The sequence below is a fragment of the Lepisma saccharinum genome, chromosome 27 (genome assembly GCF_977018435.1).
Source record: "Lepisma saccharinum chromosome 27, izLepSacc3.1, whole genome shotgun sequence".
NCBI classification, from domain to species: domain Eukaryota; kingdom Metazoa; phylum Arthropoda; class Insecta; order Zygentoma; family Lepismatidae; genus Lepisma; species Lepisma saccharinum.
The window spans coordinates 30031918-30052905 of record NC_139255.1 but is presented as its reverse complement, the minus strand read 5'-3'; the positions used below and the strand labels follow the sequence as shown (position 1 = coordinate 30052905).

General features: G+C 37.4%; 1 protein-coding gene across 3 annotated transcripts in view; it reads right to left on the bottom strand.

Moving 5' to 3' along the window:
- The window catches only part of LOC145980404 (mitochondrial enolase superfamily member 1-like), a 53200-nt gene that overhangs the window by 13871 nt on the left and 18341 nt on the right, over positions 1 to 20988 (bottom strand). For all 3 annotated transcript variants that reach the window (XM_083113479.1, XM_083113477.1, XM_083113478.1), the window contains exons 3-8: positions 20582 to 20684; positions 11664 to 11779; positions 8670 to 8824; positions 6784 to 6902; positions 3246 to 3403; positions 776 to 910 (exon numbers count right to left, since the gene is read on the bottom strand). In XM_083113479.1, the coding sequence (XP_082969605.1) occupies positions 776 to 910; positions 3246 to 3403; positions 6784 to 6902; positions 8670 to 8824; positions 11664 to 11779; positions 20582 to 20684 (786 nt within the window). The remainder of the gene's footprint in view (positions 1 to 775; positions 911 to 3245; positions 3404 to 6783; positions 6903 to 8669; positions 8825 to 11663; positions 11780 to 20581; positions 20685 to 20988) is intronic.

Sequence of the window (20988 nt, the reverse complement as noted above, 5' to 3'; positions counted from 1 at the left end):
AACACACTGTATGGTATTTATTTTTCTTTTCACTGTTTCAAAATATCATGTGCCAGGAAACAATATCTAATTATGTTGCTAAATGGTCTTCCCTACATTATATTACAAAAGTGACTCCTTTATTGCACGATAGATCTCAGAAGTCAAACCTAATTTTCTCTCCAAACATACATTGGAATTAAATATAGAATAATTATGTAGCACCAAATCACAAAATATTTTTAAAGTTCAAAATAGTCCCTTTAACTCTCTTTTTTCCAGTTTCACTTGGCAATTTTTAATTAATTACTGAAGAAATGAAAATGAAGAGAAAATTTGGAAGTGAAGAGTTAAAATTCGAAGTTTTCTTGCTTTAAGACATACACAACTGAAGACCAAAAATCCATTCTAAAAAAATTAAATAGTGAATCATCCATTACATTTTTTTAATTTAGCTCATTTTTCATCACTGTTCAGCATCTTTCGGTTTAGTATGAAGATGAGGAAGGATGATGATTAGATTACATTTATCCAGGGATACTCACAAAGAAACACCCATTTCCAGGCCAGAGGCTGATTTTGAAATTTTTGGTGGTGAGATTGAGAGTCAATCAGCCAAATACCTCAGCCATCAATGTAGCACCAAATTTTCTAAATAAATAACATATTTCATGAATAAACATGAATTTGCTACCTGGTTGATTCAACTAAAGTACTACTGTACTAAAAGAGGAGAAAATGACAGTAATTTCATAAAAAAATAATTAAATTTTCTTATGTACATTATCCTCATTACCTTTGAAATAGCAGCATGCCCAAGAATATCATCAGGCGATGTTGGTTCCTCTATCCATAGAACTTTAAATTCAGCCAATTCCTTCATCCAGGCAATCGCTTGTTGGACATCCCATATTTGATTTGCATCTACCATCTGCCAATAAATACATCATTCATCAAACATATGGTTTTCCTGTATAAAATGAAACAAAAATGCAGGCTTGACTAGGACTCGAACCTGGGTTTCTAGCATACCGTGCCAATGTTATATGAACTGAGCTACCTAGCCAATGCTCACCTTGTCTGATTTTTTGCTTCCATTGTTATACCTGCATGGACAATGGCATTCCAAAGGGATGAGGGTTTGTGAGGGTCATATCCTCCCCTTTGGTCCAGTATTCCTAAGAAAAGAACATTGAAGACGGGAAACGATGGCAAAATGAGGGCTAACTACTTAAAAAAAAATCCATAACCCCTCCCTTTCAAAAATCCTGGGCACACGTGTGCATGGAATTGACTCAGTTAGTGACAATTCAACGGGATCTGTTGCCTTTGAAATGCAGATGATGTTAATTGTCCTGTGGCACACACAGGAGTCACACAGGTCAAGCTGGCTGGCATTTTCCACTTAATTTCTACATAGTACATGTCCTGCAAAAGCCACAAAAGTAATATGGTTTTCCTTGTATTGGATATATAATAAACAGGTCAAATTATCTCAATTAGTTACATGAAATGAACATTAATATTTCTGATGGAAAGCAACAGACTCGAAGTTGGATTAGAATAAACATGAATATTTTATCTTACTTACACCCTATCACTGTTTATTTTTTTCTAATAATAATATATTAAGGGTGAACACATTTGCTGATTACTGCAGTTATAATAATATATCACACGTTGAATCATCAATTATAAGGGTGAGATCTATTTCTTACTGGTTAACAAGATTTTCTCTTTTAATGAATATGGCCGTGCAGTCTAAGGTCCTGTGCTTTGACTGTGGGATGGCGTGGGTTTGAGTACACCTGGGTTCAGTCTCTGGGTTTGTGGCCTGCGTATAGGACCAGTGGCAACCCACCATTGTGAGGAAATTGGGGAGCTACAAGTGAGTAGCATAACCCGGTCACGGATATCTCCTATAATGGCTGGGGGTTCGATGTGCTGACCCCACACCACCCCATTACCGGTTGAAGATCTCCACACCTCTAGGTAGAATTGTGGGAGGGAGACTGCCAGTCGGGAGATAGGCCAAGGCCCTTATGGGCTGTAGAGCCACGGGCTATTATTATTATTATTAATGAATAATTTTATTGTGCACAGATTTTAAGACATATAACTGTTACTTGACATTCTATTCATAACAAAGTGTCTACATGTTATTATTTCATTTCATATTATAAAACTGATTATCTTAAATTATTAACATACTAACATATCTCTTAAAATTATCATCCAATATTATAGTTTTGAAATACATGTACAGTACATCCTCCATTATACATTTTTCAGAGGCCTGAAGCTAAATTTTCTAATGAGCAAACTCTGGAAAATAATTGTAACTATCTTCTGAACTGGAAATGAGAATATTAAAAGGAACATGTGAAATGCGGCAATATAAAAATGGGGATTGTGGGCCCATTGTAAGAGAAACGTTGAAAAGATCAAAGATCAATTACTTACGTGTGTGAGTACTAAATGTCAATCAAAACAACATTTCAGAGGTCAAGACTGCCTCCTTCTTCAGGTTAATGCGTATTCTTAGGCACCAAACATGGTGTCACATTAAGAAGGCCACCGAGGTGGAAATTGAGTTCATCTTGAACTGGTGACGCACCAGTTTCAAGAGGGGAAAACTACTCCGTGTTGAGCTTACGCTGCACAATCGCTTCTCCCAAGCACCGGCCAGGTGTATTCTAACAGCCGCTTAGGACATTTCTTTTAAGTGTTTTTAGAATAGGAAACGCACGGTTTTAGATTTGAGTTTTATTACTGTGAAGATTACAGCTTGGTTTGAGTTGGTGTTTTAAGTCCACTTTATGCACAGTAAGGCTAATCGGGACTGGACCTACAGTTTAAAGTGGGATCCGAACCACTTGTGACTCCACCGGGTATCGAACCCGGGACCCCTTGATTACAAGGCAATGACGCTACCACTGCGCCATGGGGAGGCCCTGAAGATTACAGCTACTATGTTTTTTTTTCCATAAGTGTTTTTTACCAAAACCTTTTACCTGTATCCTCAACTAACACTTTTTTAACGTGACACCATGTCAGGTGTCCAGGAATACGTATTAACCTGAAGAAGGAGGCAGTCATGAACGTTGTTTTGATCGACATTTCGTACTCACACATGTAAGTAATTGATCTTTGATCTTTTTAATGTTTCTCTTAATTAGCTGTTAGTAATACGCACATCAAAATATGCTATGGGCCCATTGTATTTTTCCAAAAAAAAAAATTAAAAAAATTAAAAATGTTCTTACCAGATTTTTATCCCATCCAATAACTTCACGGACTAATTTACATCTTCTTTTGTCATCTTCTAAGTTCTGTCCTACTTTTATTTTAAAACTAGTGTAACCTGCTGTCAAATACTTCTTGCACAGTTCCTTTACTGTGTCAGAAGAGTAGCCCAGCCAACCTGCAATAATAGAGAGAAAATTAAAATTATTCACAGCCCTTAAAAATTGTGAATTCATATCTAAAGTTTTTTTGTTAGTCAATATCTTAAAATTAAAAACAAATGCATGTTCGTTTGTTTGTATTTTGCATCATTTGCTTTTTAGGCTGATCTCAACAATGAGGATGAGTGAACCGATGAAATACATGACAGTACAAACATAATGAAACAGTCCATCTCTTACTCAGGAATGAAAGTTTCGACCCTGGCTTCATTGTGCACTGTGCAAAACACTCCATCATGGATTTTATCAAGTGGAGAAGTTCCCATGTCCGCTTTGCTATACAATTGGTCCTCTTTAGAACAAGGCAATTGATAGACTGTTCCAATAATTTGAAGTCACGGTTTCCTACAAACAAGGGAGCCTCTCTGATACCGTTCTCCCTTCCAAAAAATTGTTTAGCCTGCCAGCAGCATTAACACATTGGGGTCTCACAACAGGCGTAGCCTGCAGTGCACTTAAAGTCAATGTGGACGAACGACGGGCATGCAATCGCTTTGCCGATTGAACTACGGGCTATATTCGTACTTCGTCTCATGTGTATGTTCATTCAAGCCCCTCTGTTGAAATTCCGACCGCTAGGTGACTCATGTGCTATTTTTATCTCGCACCTACGACTGTTTGTTGTCAGGTTGATGTACTGTGCATTGTTTAGAATGGCATCGTTAGATCCAGACTGCATAGCGGAAATTCTGCAAGAGGATTCCGCCTCAGAGTTTGAAGTTAGCGACGATTTTGATGATGCAGATGAATTTGAAGATTTGGAAGGTAGGTTATATTCGTAATAAATAATTGTTGACAATATAAACAGTGTTGCAAACTCTAGTATTTTATGAATGAAGTGAGAAGAGGTAATTTTTTGGGTCTATTCATCTTGCCTCTTCCTTGATTCTACTACATGCACTGATGTATTTTTAGTTTTTCCATTTATTATTTTGTATAGTGTATGTCAAATGAAAATTTATTTTATTTATTTAATTTTTACAGATGACGCAGAACCAACTGATACATCGTCTGGCCCTGTCCTGCAGCCACTTTTTCATACAAAAGATAATTACTTGTAATTTGTATTTTTTTTTGTTATGTGTACATAAGAAGTATTCTTATGCAAGATTCAAAAGATGTATTGATAGTTTATGTAGTTAATTATTGAAATTTCCAGATTACGAACTTAAAATATCTCTATATTAACATTTGTTACAATGTTGAACTTTTTTTTTTCTTCACAAAACATTGCTGAAAAAATATTAAAAAATGTCTGAAAATGAAAAGAAAATTTAACAAATTTTTGTTAATTGAAAAGAGGAAGTTTTGTAGATTTAAGAAATATGTGGCAAATAAAAACAAATTAAAAATATTTTTTCTATGATTTTTTGAAAAACAACCAAAAACCGCAGACCAGAGGTAAAAATGCTGTTTTATGAGGCCAGACCCGAATGTGTTAACTAAAAACCATCTTGGCAGTTCCCTATCTATAGTGCGTCTCAACCTTAAAAAGTCAGTATGGGTTAAATGGAGCGCGGTGTTGCCAGATCAACAAACAGAGGCGCATCGAGTCGTTGTTAATTGCTAATGAATGCGACAAATTTACTTCCTTAATATTGTATAGGAAATCTTCAAAGCCTATGTATTTGATGCATTTTGGGGAAAACGATAGTTACCTGAAGATTTGCATGTAAAAATGTATATTTCGACACTACTTACTATTTTACATTTGCATTATATGTGTAACTATTATGCATTCTTTACCTCAAAGTTTACCAATACTGAGTCTTTTTCCAGCTTCTCTATCATTAAACGAACTTACATGCAATCCACAATTATCACACAGCACATGCACTTCCTATGAACTGGGGCACATAAATTGTAACCTCGGTGGCGTGCGATGTATTTGATACGTGAGACAGCCCGCGTAAACAAACTACGATTGCACAATAAATAACTGTGCTGTGGAGTAACAATGCATTCTAAAAATAACTTCAAACAATGGTCAACACTTTTCTTGCTTGGTCTGCACATGTATCATGACAAACCGAAAAGTTTCTCGCTAACCAAGTTTTTTGTGTTACGGTCTGATGATTTATACAAAATATCAAATATATATATATATATATATATATATATAAATCTCTTCGTAAGCAAATTAATTAACTCAGGCGAAGAATATCATACCTACAAACACCGCAGATCCCATACAAAAAAAAACTGGCGAAGTTGTTCAAGCGGTTTGATATTTATGGCGTTTGAAGTATTTACTAGAAAAAATTAAGCGTTTTGCAAAATTGCATAATTATGGAAATTTCAGATCATATGAATTTATGACAGGTTATATAATACTGTCAGTAAATAGAGTATAAAAACTCTACAGGATAATGATTTCGCCGTTTCAAATTTATGAGTTTTACATTTTGTAAATATTGTAACATCTGGCAACGCAGCGGTAGTAGAGAAGGACAGAGCTATTGGGAAAACGTATTTATTAGAGAGAGAGGGAAGTACAGCTCACCGCTCACGAGAAGATCTCCAAATGAGGGGAGAGGGCGTGCACAGGGACAAGGGAAGACCGGTCTATTTGCAGATTTTAGGGGTAGAAGGAAGTCTTCAGTTGTGGTCATTGTCGTTGTGCTTCTGCGCGGGTGTTTAATTGTGATTTCTTTGGGATTTTTTGTGGTGTTGTAAGAGTTATGATAGTTGTACATTATTTATCCATGTTGTGTCGGAAACATTCGAATAAAAGAAATGACCAACAGTGTCGATATGAAACAATCATCCCGAGAATTTTCATGCCAAATCTAGACCGACAAAGTAATGTTTACCATTGTTGACATTTGTAGCTTTGCACATTGTAAGTGCAAATAAACGTTCTCCGCTTTCACAACTCTTTTTATCTTTTTCTCTTTGCCATTTGTTTTGAACGCCAGAAGAAATATCTTAAAGATTGTAGTTAGTACAATCTGCAGGCTCTTTATTTAAATAATAGAAAAATCGGTGTGCTCTGTCAAGAAATCAACACCAGATTGACTATGACCATACCTTTACCACTAATGTTTATACATGCGCAGACAGTGATTTGAGCGTAGATGTGAATCAAGCCTTAAAGCTTACAGCGAGACCACAGCGCTTGTTTCTGACTCAGGGTGCACTCCCCTAACCCTAATAGTGGAGACACCTGCCGCTACGTTACTAGACTTATATCAGGGATCGTCTCCTGAGTGGTGGGCTGTACTCCATTTACTTCCATACTGACTTTTAAGGTTGAGCCAGTCTATACCTAGGTACATATAAAAAATGCACATAAACTTTTACAAATTCGAATCAAGTAATGAAGCAGTTTACATACCAACTTGTGTTGTGTAAGCTGGGTACCCAGTAGTCTTCATCTGTTCTTCTCTTTCTTCTTTTCCTTGTTGCATATCCTTCAACATCTCAATGGCTTCTTGTGGAGTGATTACATCAGAACTGAAAAATAACAAGCTGTAAGTTTGACAAAACAAAATTAAAATATAAAAAGCACAACTTCATAATTTAATAAACACCTGATATTCATAATCTAAAGGTAAAGTTCTAACTGATGAATTACCATGAACAACACGGGGTGTGGATGCGGGGCCCTCACACTTGTCTCGACCTTGGTCATAGTGAAAGTGATGCAATCAGCACTATGCTCCAGCTGCATGAATCACATCCCCAAATCCAGGGTTCCACATATGCAGGAACAATGACAGAAAAATTCCATTCCACCTGAGATCACCTAGCCCATGATTTGAACTGGATTATTACAGATTTTTATCCATAATCTACAAACTCAAATTTTGTTTTTGTACCCAAAATTTGGAACAATGATTCAGTCTTATTTCAGATTTATGGGGAGGAAATTGTTATATTTCACTGACATAATTATTCATATTATAAGCAGTGAAAACTAGTTTTCTATTCTGAACATATGCTGTATGCACTAATATTTACAGTCTTGATTGTAAAAAGAAGAATATATGTTGCAGACTGCATAAAAATATGATAGGATAGTGGTTAAACAAATGCAGTATTTTAAGAATCGTAGAAGTTTCAAAGTACAGTAAAACCTCATTAATCCCGGACCCGATAAACCAGACTTTGATTAATCTGGACAGGCAAAAGGCACAAAATAAAAAAAAGCAGAATGCAAAGAAAAGGCAGTCAACCACTGATGAAATTCTGTTTCCCGCAGACTTTGTACTGTACTGTATAGTGTATTTAGGCCTATGCTCTTTAAATACACCATAATAAACGTGTTTTGTTGCTATAAACGGAGTTTTAATGCACTTTCTACTGTTCTTTTAGTTAATCCGGACTTTCGTTAAACAAGTCAACTTATCCCCCCATTACTTCGGATTAACGAGGTTTTACTGTACCATTTTTTTTCTACATTTTTATTCTGTTTATGAGTTATTACTAAAATGTGTACGTGGATTTGAAATTAATAATAATTATCTACCATTTAGGTTGTTCACATTTATTAATTATGTTAATTTCAAAACTCTTTAATCATTATTAAGTTGGATGTTAGAAGCAAAGCTGTATTTGCCTCCAACATTCAAACTGCATTTTTGGGACGAAATTTCCATTTACCATTCTTTTAAAATTTTTAATCCAGACAGCAATTCTCAGATTGTCAGTGTTCAAAGTGAGGGGTGGGGGGTGATATCCCCTAGCTAGTAAAATTTTTGCTTAGCATCCTCCAGGCTGTCTCATTGTCACCATGTTAAACCATAGGAACGTCCTCCCCAGGTATCTCCAAGGCTCCATCAAACATCTCCCCAGCTAACATAATGTTATAAATTTATCAGTCAGATCAAACAAAGAATAAGAATATTGTTAACATGAGCTCAGCATTGTAGGTATGCAAAGGGATACTTTTACAAGCTGGATAAGTCAATAACTTTGTGCACTTGTCAGCAACACTGACGATTCTGCACTCTTACAATGCATTTGATGAACTGAACATTAGTTCTGCAGCTGGCAAGGGAAGAAAATGTTTTATTGTACACTCACAAGATGAAATATAAATTAGAGATATTCAGTGAAAAAATAAGTTCTGTTCCTTAGGTTTAAGCAAATAATTATAAGAGTAAAACAATCAAAATTCTAATTCTTGAAAAATCTACATAATTTTAATTAATAAATGTTGTTGGGTGGGAGGGAAAGTTATTCTGAACATGTTACAACATATGAATACCACGCACTCACATGTAACGGAAGTCAATTGTTGACACCAGCCTTTCTGGTTCGAGATCAGTCAGGAGTTTCCATAAAGGTTTTCGTTCGATTTTTGCCCACAAATCCCAGAGAGCATTTATTATAGCTGCTGTAGCCAAGTGAAGAACTCCTTTCTCAGGACCTACCTGCAATTATATTATGTACAAAATAAGGTGTTTTCATTCAATATTTGTACAATTAAAATTCCTCAAGTAGTTATAAGTCTGAATGTAGCTATCACTAGAGGCATGCATATTTCGTTTTGGACGAAAACACGAAATGTGAAATAACACATTGTAATGTTAAATTTTCTTGTTTCTGAAAGGTGTGAGGTGTATTATCCCACCCTGCTTTGTCACGAAATAATGCAAAATGAGCTGCAAAATGCGAAATAAACTCTTAAACATGAAATTGAGAGTTTATTTACCGACGCAACACTTTCTGAAGTCAGAATTATCCTGAGAGTTATGCAATTCACGGAAAATTTGTTAATTCTGCTGTAAATATTTGAGAAGCAAAAATGGACCCCTTTATATAGGAATAAACATAATATTTTGGTAACGACTTAAATGTGCTATTAGAAGGGATACATTTATTTTGTGTAGTAAGTGCAGGTTTTAAATCAAATTTGTGATTACATTCACATTTTAAAAACCAAAATGTAATTTATATACACTGCTTTTTCACCGCTATAACAGTGACATTTTATTTTATTTACTGCTTTTGAAGCAGAAATTGACTGTTTTTGTACCAAAATGTTGCTTTTTTTATTTACCAAAAATATGTGCCTCTAGCTATCACATTTCAACCCTGCAGAAGTCACAAAATTGATTTTATAACTACAAATTACTACATCCAGCTAGATGTAAAAGATTTCTTAAATGTGTGAGCACACACTCACATACTATTCTGTAACAAACAAAACCAATTTATCACACACATTGTACTCCCGATGATTATTTTCAAAATTGGTACAAAATTTTATGGATAATCTATACATAAAAAATAATTGTAAATAGGCATGTTATCTCACACACGTGCTGTCAACATGACAAGTCAGAGGAAATTCCAAAATTCTGCTGCTTGTTTATCCTAAAGATAACACATAACGGGAGATAACATATCTCATTGATTGTATTTATTTATGTTTACAATGTATGTACATTGCCTGTTAGCCAGTGTGAGGCATACACTGGGAAAGGAATAGAAAAAAAATACTTTTTTTTCTGTATAGTATAGAATAGTGGATATAATAATGTATTGAAAACATAACTTAAATTGTTTGTGTTTTGCTTTAAGTCAACTTTTATGCACAGATAGGCTAATTTGGACTACACCTACAGTTCAAAGTGGGCACACACCTCCACTAGGTATCAAACCCAGGAGTCTTTGATTACAAAGCAACAACATTACCACTATGCCACAACTTGAATTGTGATAGCGTAATTTAAGCAATGGCATTTTTGAGTAATTGTTTATGTGTCTTTTCATTAGAGTACTGCATTGGACCACTTTCGCTCGTTCAAACTCGGTCGAATCTCCCACGCTCGAGATATAGAATATCAAATATCATTTCAATGTGACAATAATCATACAAATATATATATAAAATTCGTGCTGGTAGTTTCAGCCCATAAACCTCTATTCATTTTCACATATTGGTAAGAGAGAGACTTAAGTAAGGTAAGTTACCGCAATAAGGCCCGGATCACAATAAAGCCCACTGACTGTTTCTCTGAAACTATGAAGAGCGACTACCAGATGGAAACATTGTACGAAAGCTGAAAGTACTCAAGGAAGAACATTACCCATAATTCCCGTGCAGTATGAGTTGTCGCGGAACTGGAGCAGTCTGAAGTTTTGTTGCTGTTGCAAAAAGGTGAGATATAACTTTCAAATCACATATTTCGTATTATATATGTTCATGTAGTGAAGACAGTAGGATAATACTTGGTCTGCATCTAACATTAACCATGTTTTCCGTTGTACTTTTATTGTGCTGAGCTGTAATATTATGAAACGGCATGTCGTGCCATGTTACACAACAAGGCCCAAGAGCTTGTGTGGTATGCGGGACATGGTGTCATGAGGAGTTTGCTGGGATACTACTTCAGGACGAGGACATTTTCATTTGCCCTTGCTGCTAGATGGACTGAAACTGAATTGTAAGCTTAGACTTTTATTTCGTAAGTGGTTAATAATCTGACGAATCTGATCTTACTTAGTTTTTGTGCTTTGAAGCATAGTTTTGTAACAATTTATCATCGAACTTTGAGTGTTGCTACGTGGGCCTTATTGTGAATAAGGGTACAAAATAAGGCCCATTGCAAATATTTTTTCATCACATTTTATTTTGTATTTAGAGTAATTATATGACTGCTATATATTGATAGTATGCAACCAACATAATAAAGTTTCATGTCCTCTAACAATAATTGTCGATTCTTCTAAATTGACAGTTTCAAAGGCAAAAAATTTTAGGTGGGCCTTATTGCGGTAACTTAACATGTTACCTTACATTTTAACATGAAGATGATGACTATGTTCACTTTAGTTTCAATTTCCCTGCATCTTTCACTTCACGAAGCATATTTGAAGGTCCACTACCACAGACAAATTACTGTTGTACGTGAACTACTGGGCTTCGAGCATATACCGATCGTTTCCTGTTCAAGCGTTATTCACTCGAGCGAAGTAACTGTCGATTCTGTAAGCCATCTAGCGTCATCCGTGCAAACTATTAGACGATCGAGTAAAAAAGCCTCGATGCAGCACTCTACTTGTCATGGTATGTATTAATAGATTCACAAATTTACTAAAACTACTCTTGAGCTAATTCCTTGAAATTGCAAATCTGTGCCTACTATTCTTGGTTTAAGTTTGAATTGTGCACCGAGTACTAGTATGCATTTTCAATAATAATTATATGTATTAACACAAACAAAGAACAAAAACAAAGAGCATCAGGGGAAAGAAAACACTTACCCATCTTAGCTGTGATTCACTTGTCAATTTTCGCCAAAATCCTGCAAAATCCTTAAATATTGAGGCAGCATCCACTCCGATAACAAGAGGTGCTAAGGATTTGACAGCCTGCACGACTAAATATCAGAAACACATATTTTAGTCTCTAAAGTGGCTATTTCTGTTTCTACATGTGCTTAACATCTAAAATTAGAATTTAAAAGGTTTTTGGATGCGTAAACATTTGTGACTGCAGTGGGACCCTGATCCTGCATTTTAATATTTTAAGCTTCTTTCACGTTAGGCCTCCAAAAAACATAAAACTGTATTTGGTTCCATCATGCTAGTTGATGGGGAGACACTTTATCTAAAACTCTTACTTGCAATATACCGTGCGTCCATTTCGATCTGCTGACGGAGATGCCGACATTTGAGGCCTGTAATGCCCGCTTATTTTTGTGGACATCTTGCAAAACGAGCACTAACCTGTGTTATAACACGCAAAAGTTCTTCTGTAATTCTTCCAAGTTCCACCCTTATATACACAAATAAATACGCTTTAGAAATTATATTAAGAGCCACAGATAATACTCTGTAAAACATTTTAATCATAGTTTTGACCAGTAACGTCCTGCTTAAGTTTATATCCTTGAAAGAGTTTTGTGTCGATGGGGATCGTTTGGAGGTTTCGAATGTGCAACACTGTATCAAGATTACGCTGCAGACGAACCGTTAAAAGCTAATGGTGTTCGTGAGCTTCCTTGCAATCCGAAATCTCCTAGCTGAAGTTTTTTGTTCCTTCGTGACTACAGAGCTGTGAATATAGTGGCAGGCAGATGTAAACCAAGAGCGTGTTAATTTCGTACTGTGCGTAAGAGTGTTATTCTTGGTTACTTGCCGTTACTTGTTTGTGTTATTGCAGTGTGTATGTGTGTTGTGTCAGTCAGACGATTGGAATGCCAGCCGCAAGGTTCACGTTAGAACAAAGAATTTTTATGTATGACACTTACGTGAAAACAGACTCGTGTCGAGACGTGTGTAGGCAATTTGTACAGAAATTCCCAGGCGTTTCACCTCCACATAGAGATACGGTTAGACAGCTTGTCCTTAAATTACGAGAAACTGGATCGTTAAATTTTAAAACACCTAAGCAAAAATGACGGATTCTAACCGAAGCAAAACTCGATGAAATTGGTGCAGCGTTAGAACGTTCTCCAAACAAACCTCTACGCCGTGTTTCACAAACGATGCCAGGAATGTGTAAATGTAGGTGGACATCACTTTGAACAACTCTTATAACACAGGTTAGTGTTAGTTTTGCAATATTTATATAAATGTCTGCATATGTCCATAAAAATATGGGGGCATTACAGGCCGCAAATGTCGGCACCTCCGTCAGCGCCGCCCGCCACGTTTCTCCCGATCTCTCGGCTGCAGATCGAAATGGACGCACGGTATATATATATATATATACCACGTGAGGCACCTAAAAGTACCACCTGAAATAGCGAAGAAACCAGAAACAGTAGCGATGTGAGGTTTGCGGGAAACAATAATATCAAATGGGGCTCGTAAATCGGAGGTATGGGGTGGGTCGTAAAATATCGACAAATGGGGCATCTGGAGCAAAGTCATATTTTTTTAAATGGAACGATATACAATAACATGCATAATATAAAAGAGCACACACAGAGAAACACAATGCCGTTGGTCTCATGCATCTACTGCACATAGGAACGAAGATATGGCCATGTGAAAATATGTAAACAAACTAACAAGTGGCCCACTTGACCGTCAGTACCACGGCATGTACAAGTATGAGATGTCGGAAGCCATTGGACAAGATGAAGACAGAAAGTGTTAAAGGAAGAAAAAATACAGTCGACATCGTCAGCACCATGTATTTGACAGTGTTACAGCATAATGAAAATGACCATGACAGTATGTCGAAGAACCACTGCGTAAGAAGCGAAAACCTGTCAAAGTGTGTGTTCAAAGTGGTGGCCGTCAGCTGCGATACAGGCAACGAGGCGCCCACGCAAAGATCGTTGCACAGAATGTAGCATCTCGTAGGGAATGTCCCTACAGGCCGCAGTAATGCGGTGTTGCATATCCTCTGGAGTTGTTGGCATATCCCGGTAGACAATGTCCTTCAGCTTTCCCCACAGGAAAAAGTCTAACGGTGTCAAATCTGGGGAACGAGCCAGCCATTTGACAGACCCTCCACGTCCAATCCAACGATTTGGAAATGTATTTTCCACACATGCTGTAGCGCGTCTTGCACTGTGAGCTGGGCACCCGTCATGTTGGTACCACATTTCCCTCCTTGTCTGAAGTGGTATGTCCTCCAATAGTACAGGCACTTCATGTTGTAAAAACTGTATGTATCGGTCAGCATTCAGTGTCCCTTGTATAAAAAAAGGGCCAATGAGATGTTCACCCACTATACCACACCACACGTTCACACTCCATGGGCGCTGGCGTTCCACTTGGCGAAGCCAATGTGGATTTGTCACCGACCAATAGTGCATGTTCCTTAGGTTGACATTTCCATGATTGGTAAAAGTTGCCTCGTCAGTGAAGAGGATACGTGACAAATCGGGTGTGTCGTGTCGTAACATCCATGTGCAAAACCGAACACGGTCCACAAAATCATTCCCGTGAAGTTCCTGATGGAGGGAGATATGATATGGGTGAAACTTGTGTGTGTGCAGAATGCGCAATACACTTCGCTGACTCATCCCAGCATCCCTGGCAATTTCACGGGAGCTAACGTGCGGATTCACAGCAACAGCGGCGAGAACATTTGTTGCACCTGCCTCACCTGTAGTTGGCTTGTTCCGCACACGTGCTCGTGGTGTTACAATTCCGGTGTCTCTTAATTTAATAAATAACTTACCAAACAGACGTCGAGATGGCTGTCGTCTGTTCGGATATCTCTCTGCGTACACACGGTAGGCTTCTGAGGCATTCTTTCGGCATTCCCCATAAATCAGGATCATGTCCGCTTTTTCTATGTTTGTGAACACCATAATCTTCGCTCTTACCACTACGACTGCTTGCTATGAACTAACACGATCTCGTGGACCTGCTATCAAAACTTGCTCTGCGTAAAGGCAGTTCTGTCAGGCACCTGAGGAGTCTTACATGCCGCGGTACTGACGGTCAACTGGGCCACTTGTTAGTTTGTTTACATATTTTCACATGGCCATATCTTCGTTCCTATGTGCAGTAGATGCATGAGACCAACGGCGTTGTGTTTCTCTGTGCGTGCTCTTTTATATTATGCATGTTATTGTATATCGTTCCATTAAAAAAAATATGACTTTGCTCCAGATGCCCCATTTGTCGATATTTTTTGACCCACCCCATACCTCCGATTTACGAGCCCCATTTGATATTATTGTTTCCCGCAAACCTCACATCGCTACTGTTTCTGGTTTCTTCGCTATTTCAGGTGGTACTTTTAGGTGCCTCACGCGGTGTGTGTGTGTGTGTGTGTGTGTGTGTGTATATATGTGAGTGAGTGAGTGAGTGAGTGAGTGAGTGAGTGAGTGAGTGTGAGTGAGTGAGTGAGTGAGTGAGTGAGTGAGTGAGAGAGAGAGAGAGAGAGAAATATTTTTAATATTCAATTTAACTTTACTACATCTGTGAAACTGAGGACATGCAAAAGCAGTTTGTCCAATTAGTCGCAGTGACAAGAAAAGAACTTGAAGAACAATGTGTGTGTGTGTGTGTGTGTGTGTGTACAATTTTGCTACGAACTTGGTAAAAATTTCATATAGACATTTCAGTTGCTTAACGAAGCATACAGGAAGTCCTGCAACCAAGCATATGGGGAAGGTTGTCTGAGCAAAATGCAGTGCTATGAATGGTTTAAGCATTTTAAAGAGGGCAGAATATAGGTCGGGAAGAATCAAAGGTCTAAAAGACCTTCAACATCAACAGACAACGGCAATGTTGAGTGAGTTTGCGCTGTGATTTACAGACATCATCCTTTAAGTGTCTGAGAAATTGTTAACAAAGTGGGCATCAGCATAAGATCTTGGTGGCGTGTTTGTAGATGTTGACTGATAGAAAGAGATCCATGTTGAAATCAGTCAGACAGGAACTGCTTGCCAGAGCTCTTAAAAACATCACAACAGGAGATGAGACGTGGTTCTATGGCTATGATGTTGCAACCAAGATGCAATTGTCGCAGTTGCTGGGGAAAGGGTCTCCTCAATCAAATCAAGAATGGATGAGTTGGTCACAGATCAAGGATATTTTGGTTGTGTCTTTTAAATTGGAAATGCATTGTCCATCATGAATTGTATCATGATCAAATGGTAAACAAACAGTGGTCAGACAGAGGCCTGAATCGTGGGATAACCAGAATGGATGATATTCAGCGAACAACTTCCCTCACAGTTCATTGTGCAAAATCAGGCTCCACCACCATATTTTGGCAAACAAATCAGATCCTGCATTGAAAACTGCAACCTCAGCTATTATCTTCAGGGAGTAGGTATATAGGTAATCATACTTTTGCATAAATTTGAATGTTTTTATATTTGCTTTATTCTTAATTCAAGTTCTTATTCTTTGTCACTTCCACATTCACAATGAGTCGATTTGTCTCCCTTTGTACATGGGTGGGGGCTTCCTTATGGATCTGGACTTCCTTCTGGATATGGAACTGGACTTCCTTCTGGGCTTAGACCTCCTCTGGATCTGGATCTAGACTACCTTCTGGATATTGGATCTGGACTGCACGTGGATCCTTTGAATTACTTATTCAAAGTCCTCCGTATATGTTTCACTTAGCTCTTATTATACATTACAATCAAGTCTAAATACTAGTGACGTTACTTCTGCATCCACCTAATTTTCACCAGCTAAGTCCCAATAAGTCCCTTGGGGCGTCGGCTGAAACACACCACCTACTATTCTGACCACAAGTGTAAACCTGGTGCTGGGATTGACAAAGTGGTCCCAAGTCGGTGCAGCGATTGTGACGCGCTGCCAAAAAGTGTTGTGGGTCACGACTGGAACGTGCCGCCATTGATGTAATCAAAAATTCCACAAAGGGGATCGTAGTAAACCAACAGATCAGAGCTCTGTTAGGACACAAACATTTACTTGGTACTTTCACTTCTTTAAATTTGGTATCTATTTACATATGAGTACATCTTTCATTTCTCAAGTATTTTTATTACTTTATTAACTTTATATCTTTTCTTTATTATCTTATACTGTATTCTATTATTGTTCATCTTCCTAATTTACTTTGGTGCTCATTTACACTATCATTCATGTATATTACATCAATATTCTGTCTTGCACACCTTGTGCTGCCATCTCTGTTTAACATTTGTAATCATTCACGAGCATCAGACTCATTGGGTACGTAACAAAACATGCCGGGTAATCATTGCTTATGGTCATTGCCAAAGTGATTCAATGTATGATTACAATGATCATATGAGGAACGTGTACTTATAAAATACAACAAATTTCTCTCTGTAAGAAAGCATCTTAGATGCTTTCCTTAAGGTGAGGTGGGACAATTACGTGCCAGGCATGCATTTATTTCAATATCGTCGGAATGGGCACTGATACTAAAGAAAATCCACATATCATTCGAGAGTATGAATTCACACACCCCCACCCCCATGTTGCAAGTGGAAGCCGTTTTTAAAGTTGATAATTAAGCTAGATACCGTGTTTGAAAAATATGACTAATAAGCATTTACAGAACCCCACGAAATCCTTATGGAGAAAGAACCTCAAATTCAAGTTCCGGCTAAACAAATGGGAGTTTTGACTCCTTCTAGCAAAAATATCATCTTCAATGGATCCTCTAACCAATCATGTTTTTTTCCACCATTGAAAGTTTGACATTCCGAAGAAAATGAATAAAATAATTCTCCCATAAGCGTAATGCATTTCTCCTTGCCTCCTATGGCCATTCTGGCAGTGTTGCCAAACCTGATATGCATAAAAGAGCTAAATTTCACCTTAAATTCAGCTCAAGTTGACTTTCAAGGAGCTAGATTTAGGAAGGCTGGATAAAGTGCCTCCCATGGTAATTTTAGTTGTCAAGGGGTTGGGGGATGCTGTGTAGATCTGATGGCATCACCCATCTCAATAATCTACCAATGATCGTATGAAATCGAAAAATAAGGGATTAACGGATTGTTATCTTCACCTCAGCCACGGTGCTATATAAAAGTAGCTGGGGAGGTAAGAGGGGGTGGGTTGACGCAGCCAATATAACAATATCGCATCACGTGCAAAATGTATACACATGGCAAAAGTTGGCCTATGTGGGCCAGGGCTAGTGATGGCAGTGGGCGGGTGCCACAGTTCACAGCCAAACAAGTACAAGAAAGAGCCAGATCTGGCTCCAAAAGAGCTAAGTTGGCAACAGTGCTTCCCAGCAGGCTGAGAGAGAAGGACCCAGGGGAAATTGTCCCTCTACCCCCTTAACATGTGCAAATCTCTGCCTGATTTTATGCTGTTTCTTCCCAAAGTGCACTGCATGATGACATCAAATTGAATATTATCCATTGGATGTTGCAATATGACAATGCATTGCAACACATTCACAGTTATGTGGCCAAACATCAGACATCTGTTGTACTTCATGCAGCCTATTCTCTAGACTTAGCCCCAGCAGACCTTTTCCTGTTTCCTAAACTTGAAAGAATGTCGTTTCCAAACTCTAGAGGAGATTCAGTAAAATGTGATAACAGAACTGCACGCCAGCACAGAAAGGGCATGGCAGGATATCAGAGTAGCCAAATGGCCATTCAGATTCAGTGTGATTGGTTCTGGATTTATCCATGTTGGAATCTCCAAAATTTTGGTATTGATCCAGTATTATGAGGGTTCTAGGAGAGTTACTTAAAAAGATGATGAACAAGTGATGATACTCTATGCCCTGACCACGGATCAACCAATTAAGTGTCATTTGGCAGTCGTTGGCCCTTGTAGGGTTGTTGCACCTTGGAGTCTATTTTTTATTTGCAATTTAGTAGGGCTGAGCTGATACCGATGCCGATGTATTGGTATCTGAAAGTATCGGTTGAAAATTATTTACAGATACGAGCCAAAACTTTTCCAGCATGTTGGTTTTTCACGAGCGACACTTTTGCGGAGTCTAATTATCCTGGAAAGTATTCAAAATTCAAAATTTATTTTTATATTGCACCAGTTTTATGTGAAAAACTTATTTTTGTGATTACATAACATGTAATTTAATATTCTGATGTTATTCTTGAATATTTTAAAACAAACATTTTGATAAATTGATGCATATAATAGAGTGGAATACATAAACACTAATAGTAATCAATATTTTGAGCAATGTTTAATTATTAAAATGTCGAAGCATCGGTATAGGTGGGAATCGGTATCAGTTGAAACTGGTATTGGCTCAGCCCTATAACTTAGTCATTATGACAATAAGGTAGAAATAGATGAAGATATAAACATAATGACACATATGTGCGAGGGGAGAGTGAAAAGTTTTGAGCCTCACAGGGAAGGGGTGTTTGAGCTACAGTCTCTCATTATGATTTCTCTACATAATCATATAATATCTATAAACAACCCCCCCCTCTCACAGATCAATGCACTTATGCATTCTGTATTGCAATTTGTTTTCAGTCATCTGGTAGAATGATTTGGCCTGAGTCTCACACCACAGAATGACCACGGAAGTGACGTCCTCGAATTGAATTCTTCATAGCAGGGAAAAGATGAAAATCTGATGTGCAGGTCGGGGGAATAAGGTGGATGGGGAAGTGTGGTGAAGCCACACTCGACCAAAGCAGCCTGTGCAGCGAGGTCTTTCCGACACAGGTACTGAATCACGGCCCTGTCGGCCACTCTCTTCTCTGACACTTCATTCATTTTCAACCTGACAAAAACAAAGAAGAAAATATGTGAATTTCATAAAAGTTCGCACAGTGTCTCCTAAAAATCAAACCTTACATCCTCCAAAATTTTAACTACCTAGTATCACTCCTTCCATGTGAGGTTCAAAACTTTTCACTTTCCCCTCGTATATATGCATAACTCAGGATTCGAATCTACGACTTCTGGCTTCATAGCATGCATGCTATGATCGTTGGTATTTCTCTCAAAGAGAAATCACGTCTATACTTGCCCTTTCCAAATTTGTCAAGGAAAAAATAACAGGATTCAGATTCAGAATAATATTACTGACTAGAATTTGAGTACAAAAAAAAAATTGGTATTTGTAGAAGAGATATTTGGAAAATATATTTTTCGATCATTAGAGGCATGCATATTTCATTTTAAATAACACACTGTAATGTTAATTTTGCATGCTTTCATAAAAAAGTGAGGTGCATTTACCTTGCATGTTTCGCCACGAAATAAACTGTAAAATGTGAAATAAACTCAAACACAAAATTTAGAATTTGCATTCTAACATGACACTTTCAGAAGTCTGAATAATTCTGAGTTACGTAATTCATAGACAACTGATTAATTCTGCTGTAAATATTTGAGAAGCGAAAACTGACTCCTTTACGCAGCAATGTAATGGCTTATATGAGAATTTTGATCGTAAAATGGAGAAAAATTCTGATGTGATGGGAACAAACGGATCTGTTTTATGTGATCAGCATTCAAAACACTTCCAGAAACACCCATTAATTTGACAACATCCAAACTTTTTTCTCAAAATGTCGACCAGTGTAATTGTTTAATCACAATATGAATTTCTCCCTGCAATGCTTCTCCTTAAAAAATGAAAAATTGTGCATTTTGTATAATTTCCAGGACTTTAAGACTCCATAAAAGTAGCATTTTTCTGGACTCTGCAAATAATATACACACATACACAAAGCAATATGTTATTCACATTCTATCTTGTATTACTAGTATTCCAAACTTCATGTATGTAATCTAAAAATAAATATTACCTATTTCAGTGCCACGTCCAAGCGTAAAAGCTAAACCATGACCTTCAATGTCTTTCTCTGTGTATACAACAACATATGCACATGAATAATTAGGATCAGTGTGCTGAAATAAATAAAGGAACAAAAATGTACATAAATATTTATCTAACAAATAGGAAGTAAAAATTGAAAAACCATTGGCATTATAGGAATCTATCTCTAACCAATAAAATTATCAGCGTGGCCACTCTAGGACCATGATAAAATGCATGTATAATTCCCGGGTTTCAAGGCGAATTTCCAAAAAATCAAGGGTACAAGTAGATTCAAATTCAATTCAATTAAATGGTATTGTATCATGCCGAAGGCATGTCCGATAGTCTAATTATTTCATAAAAAGGGCCCGAGTATGAAAGAAGCTGGAAAGA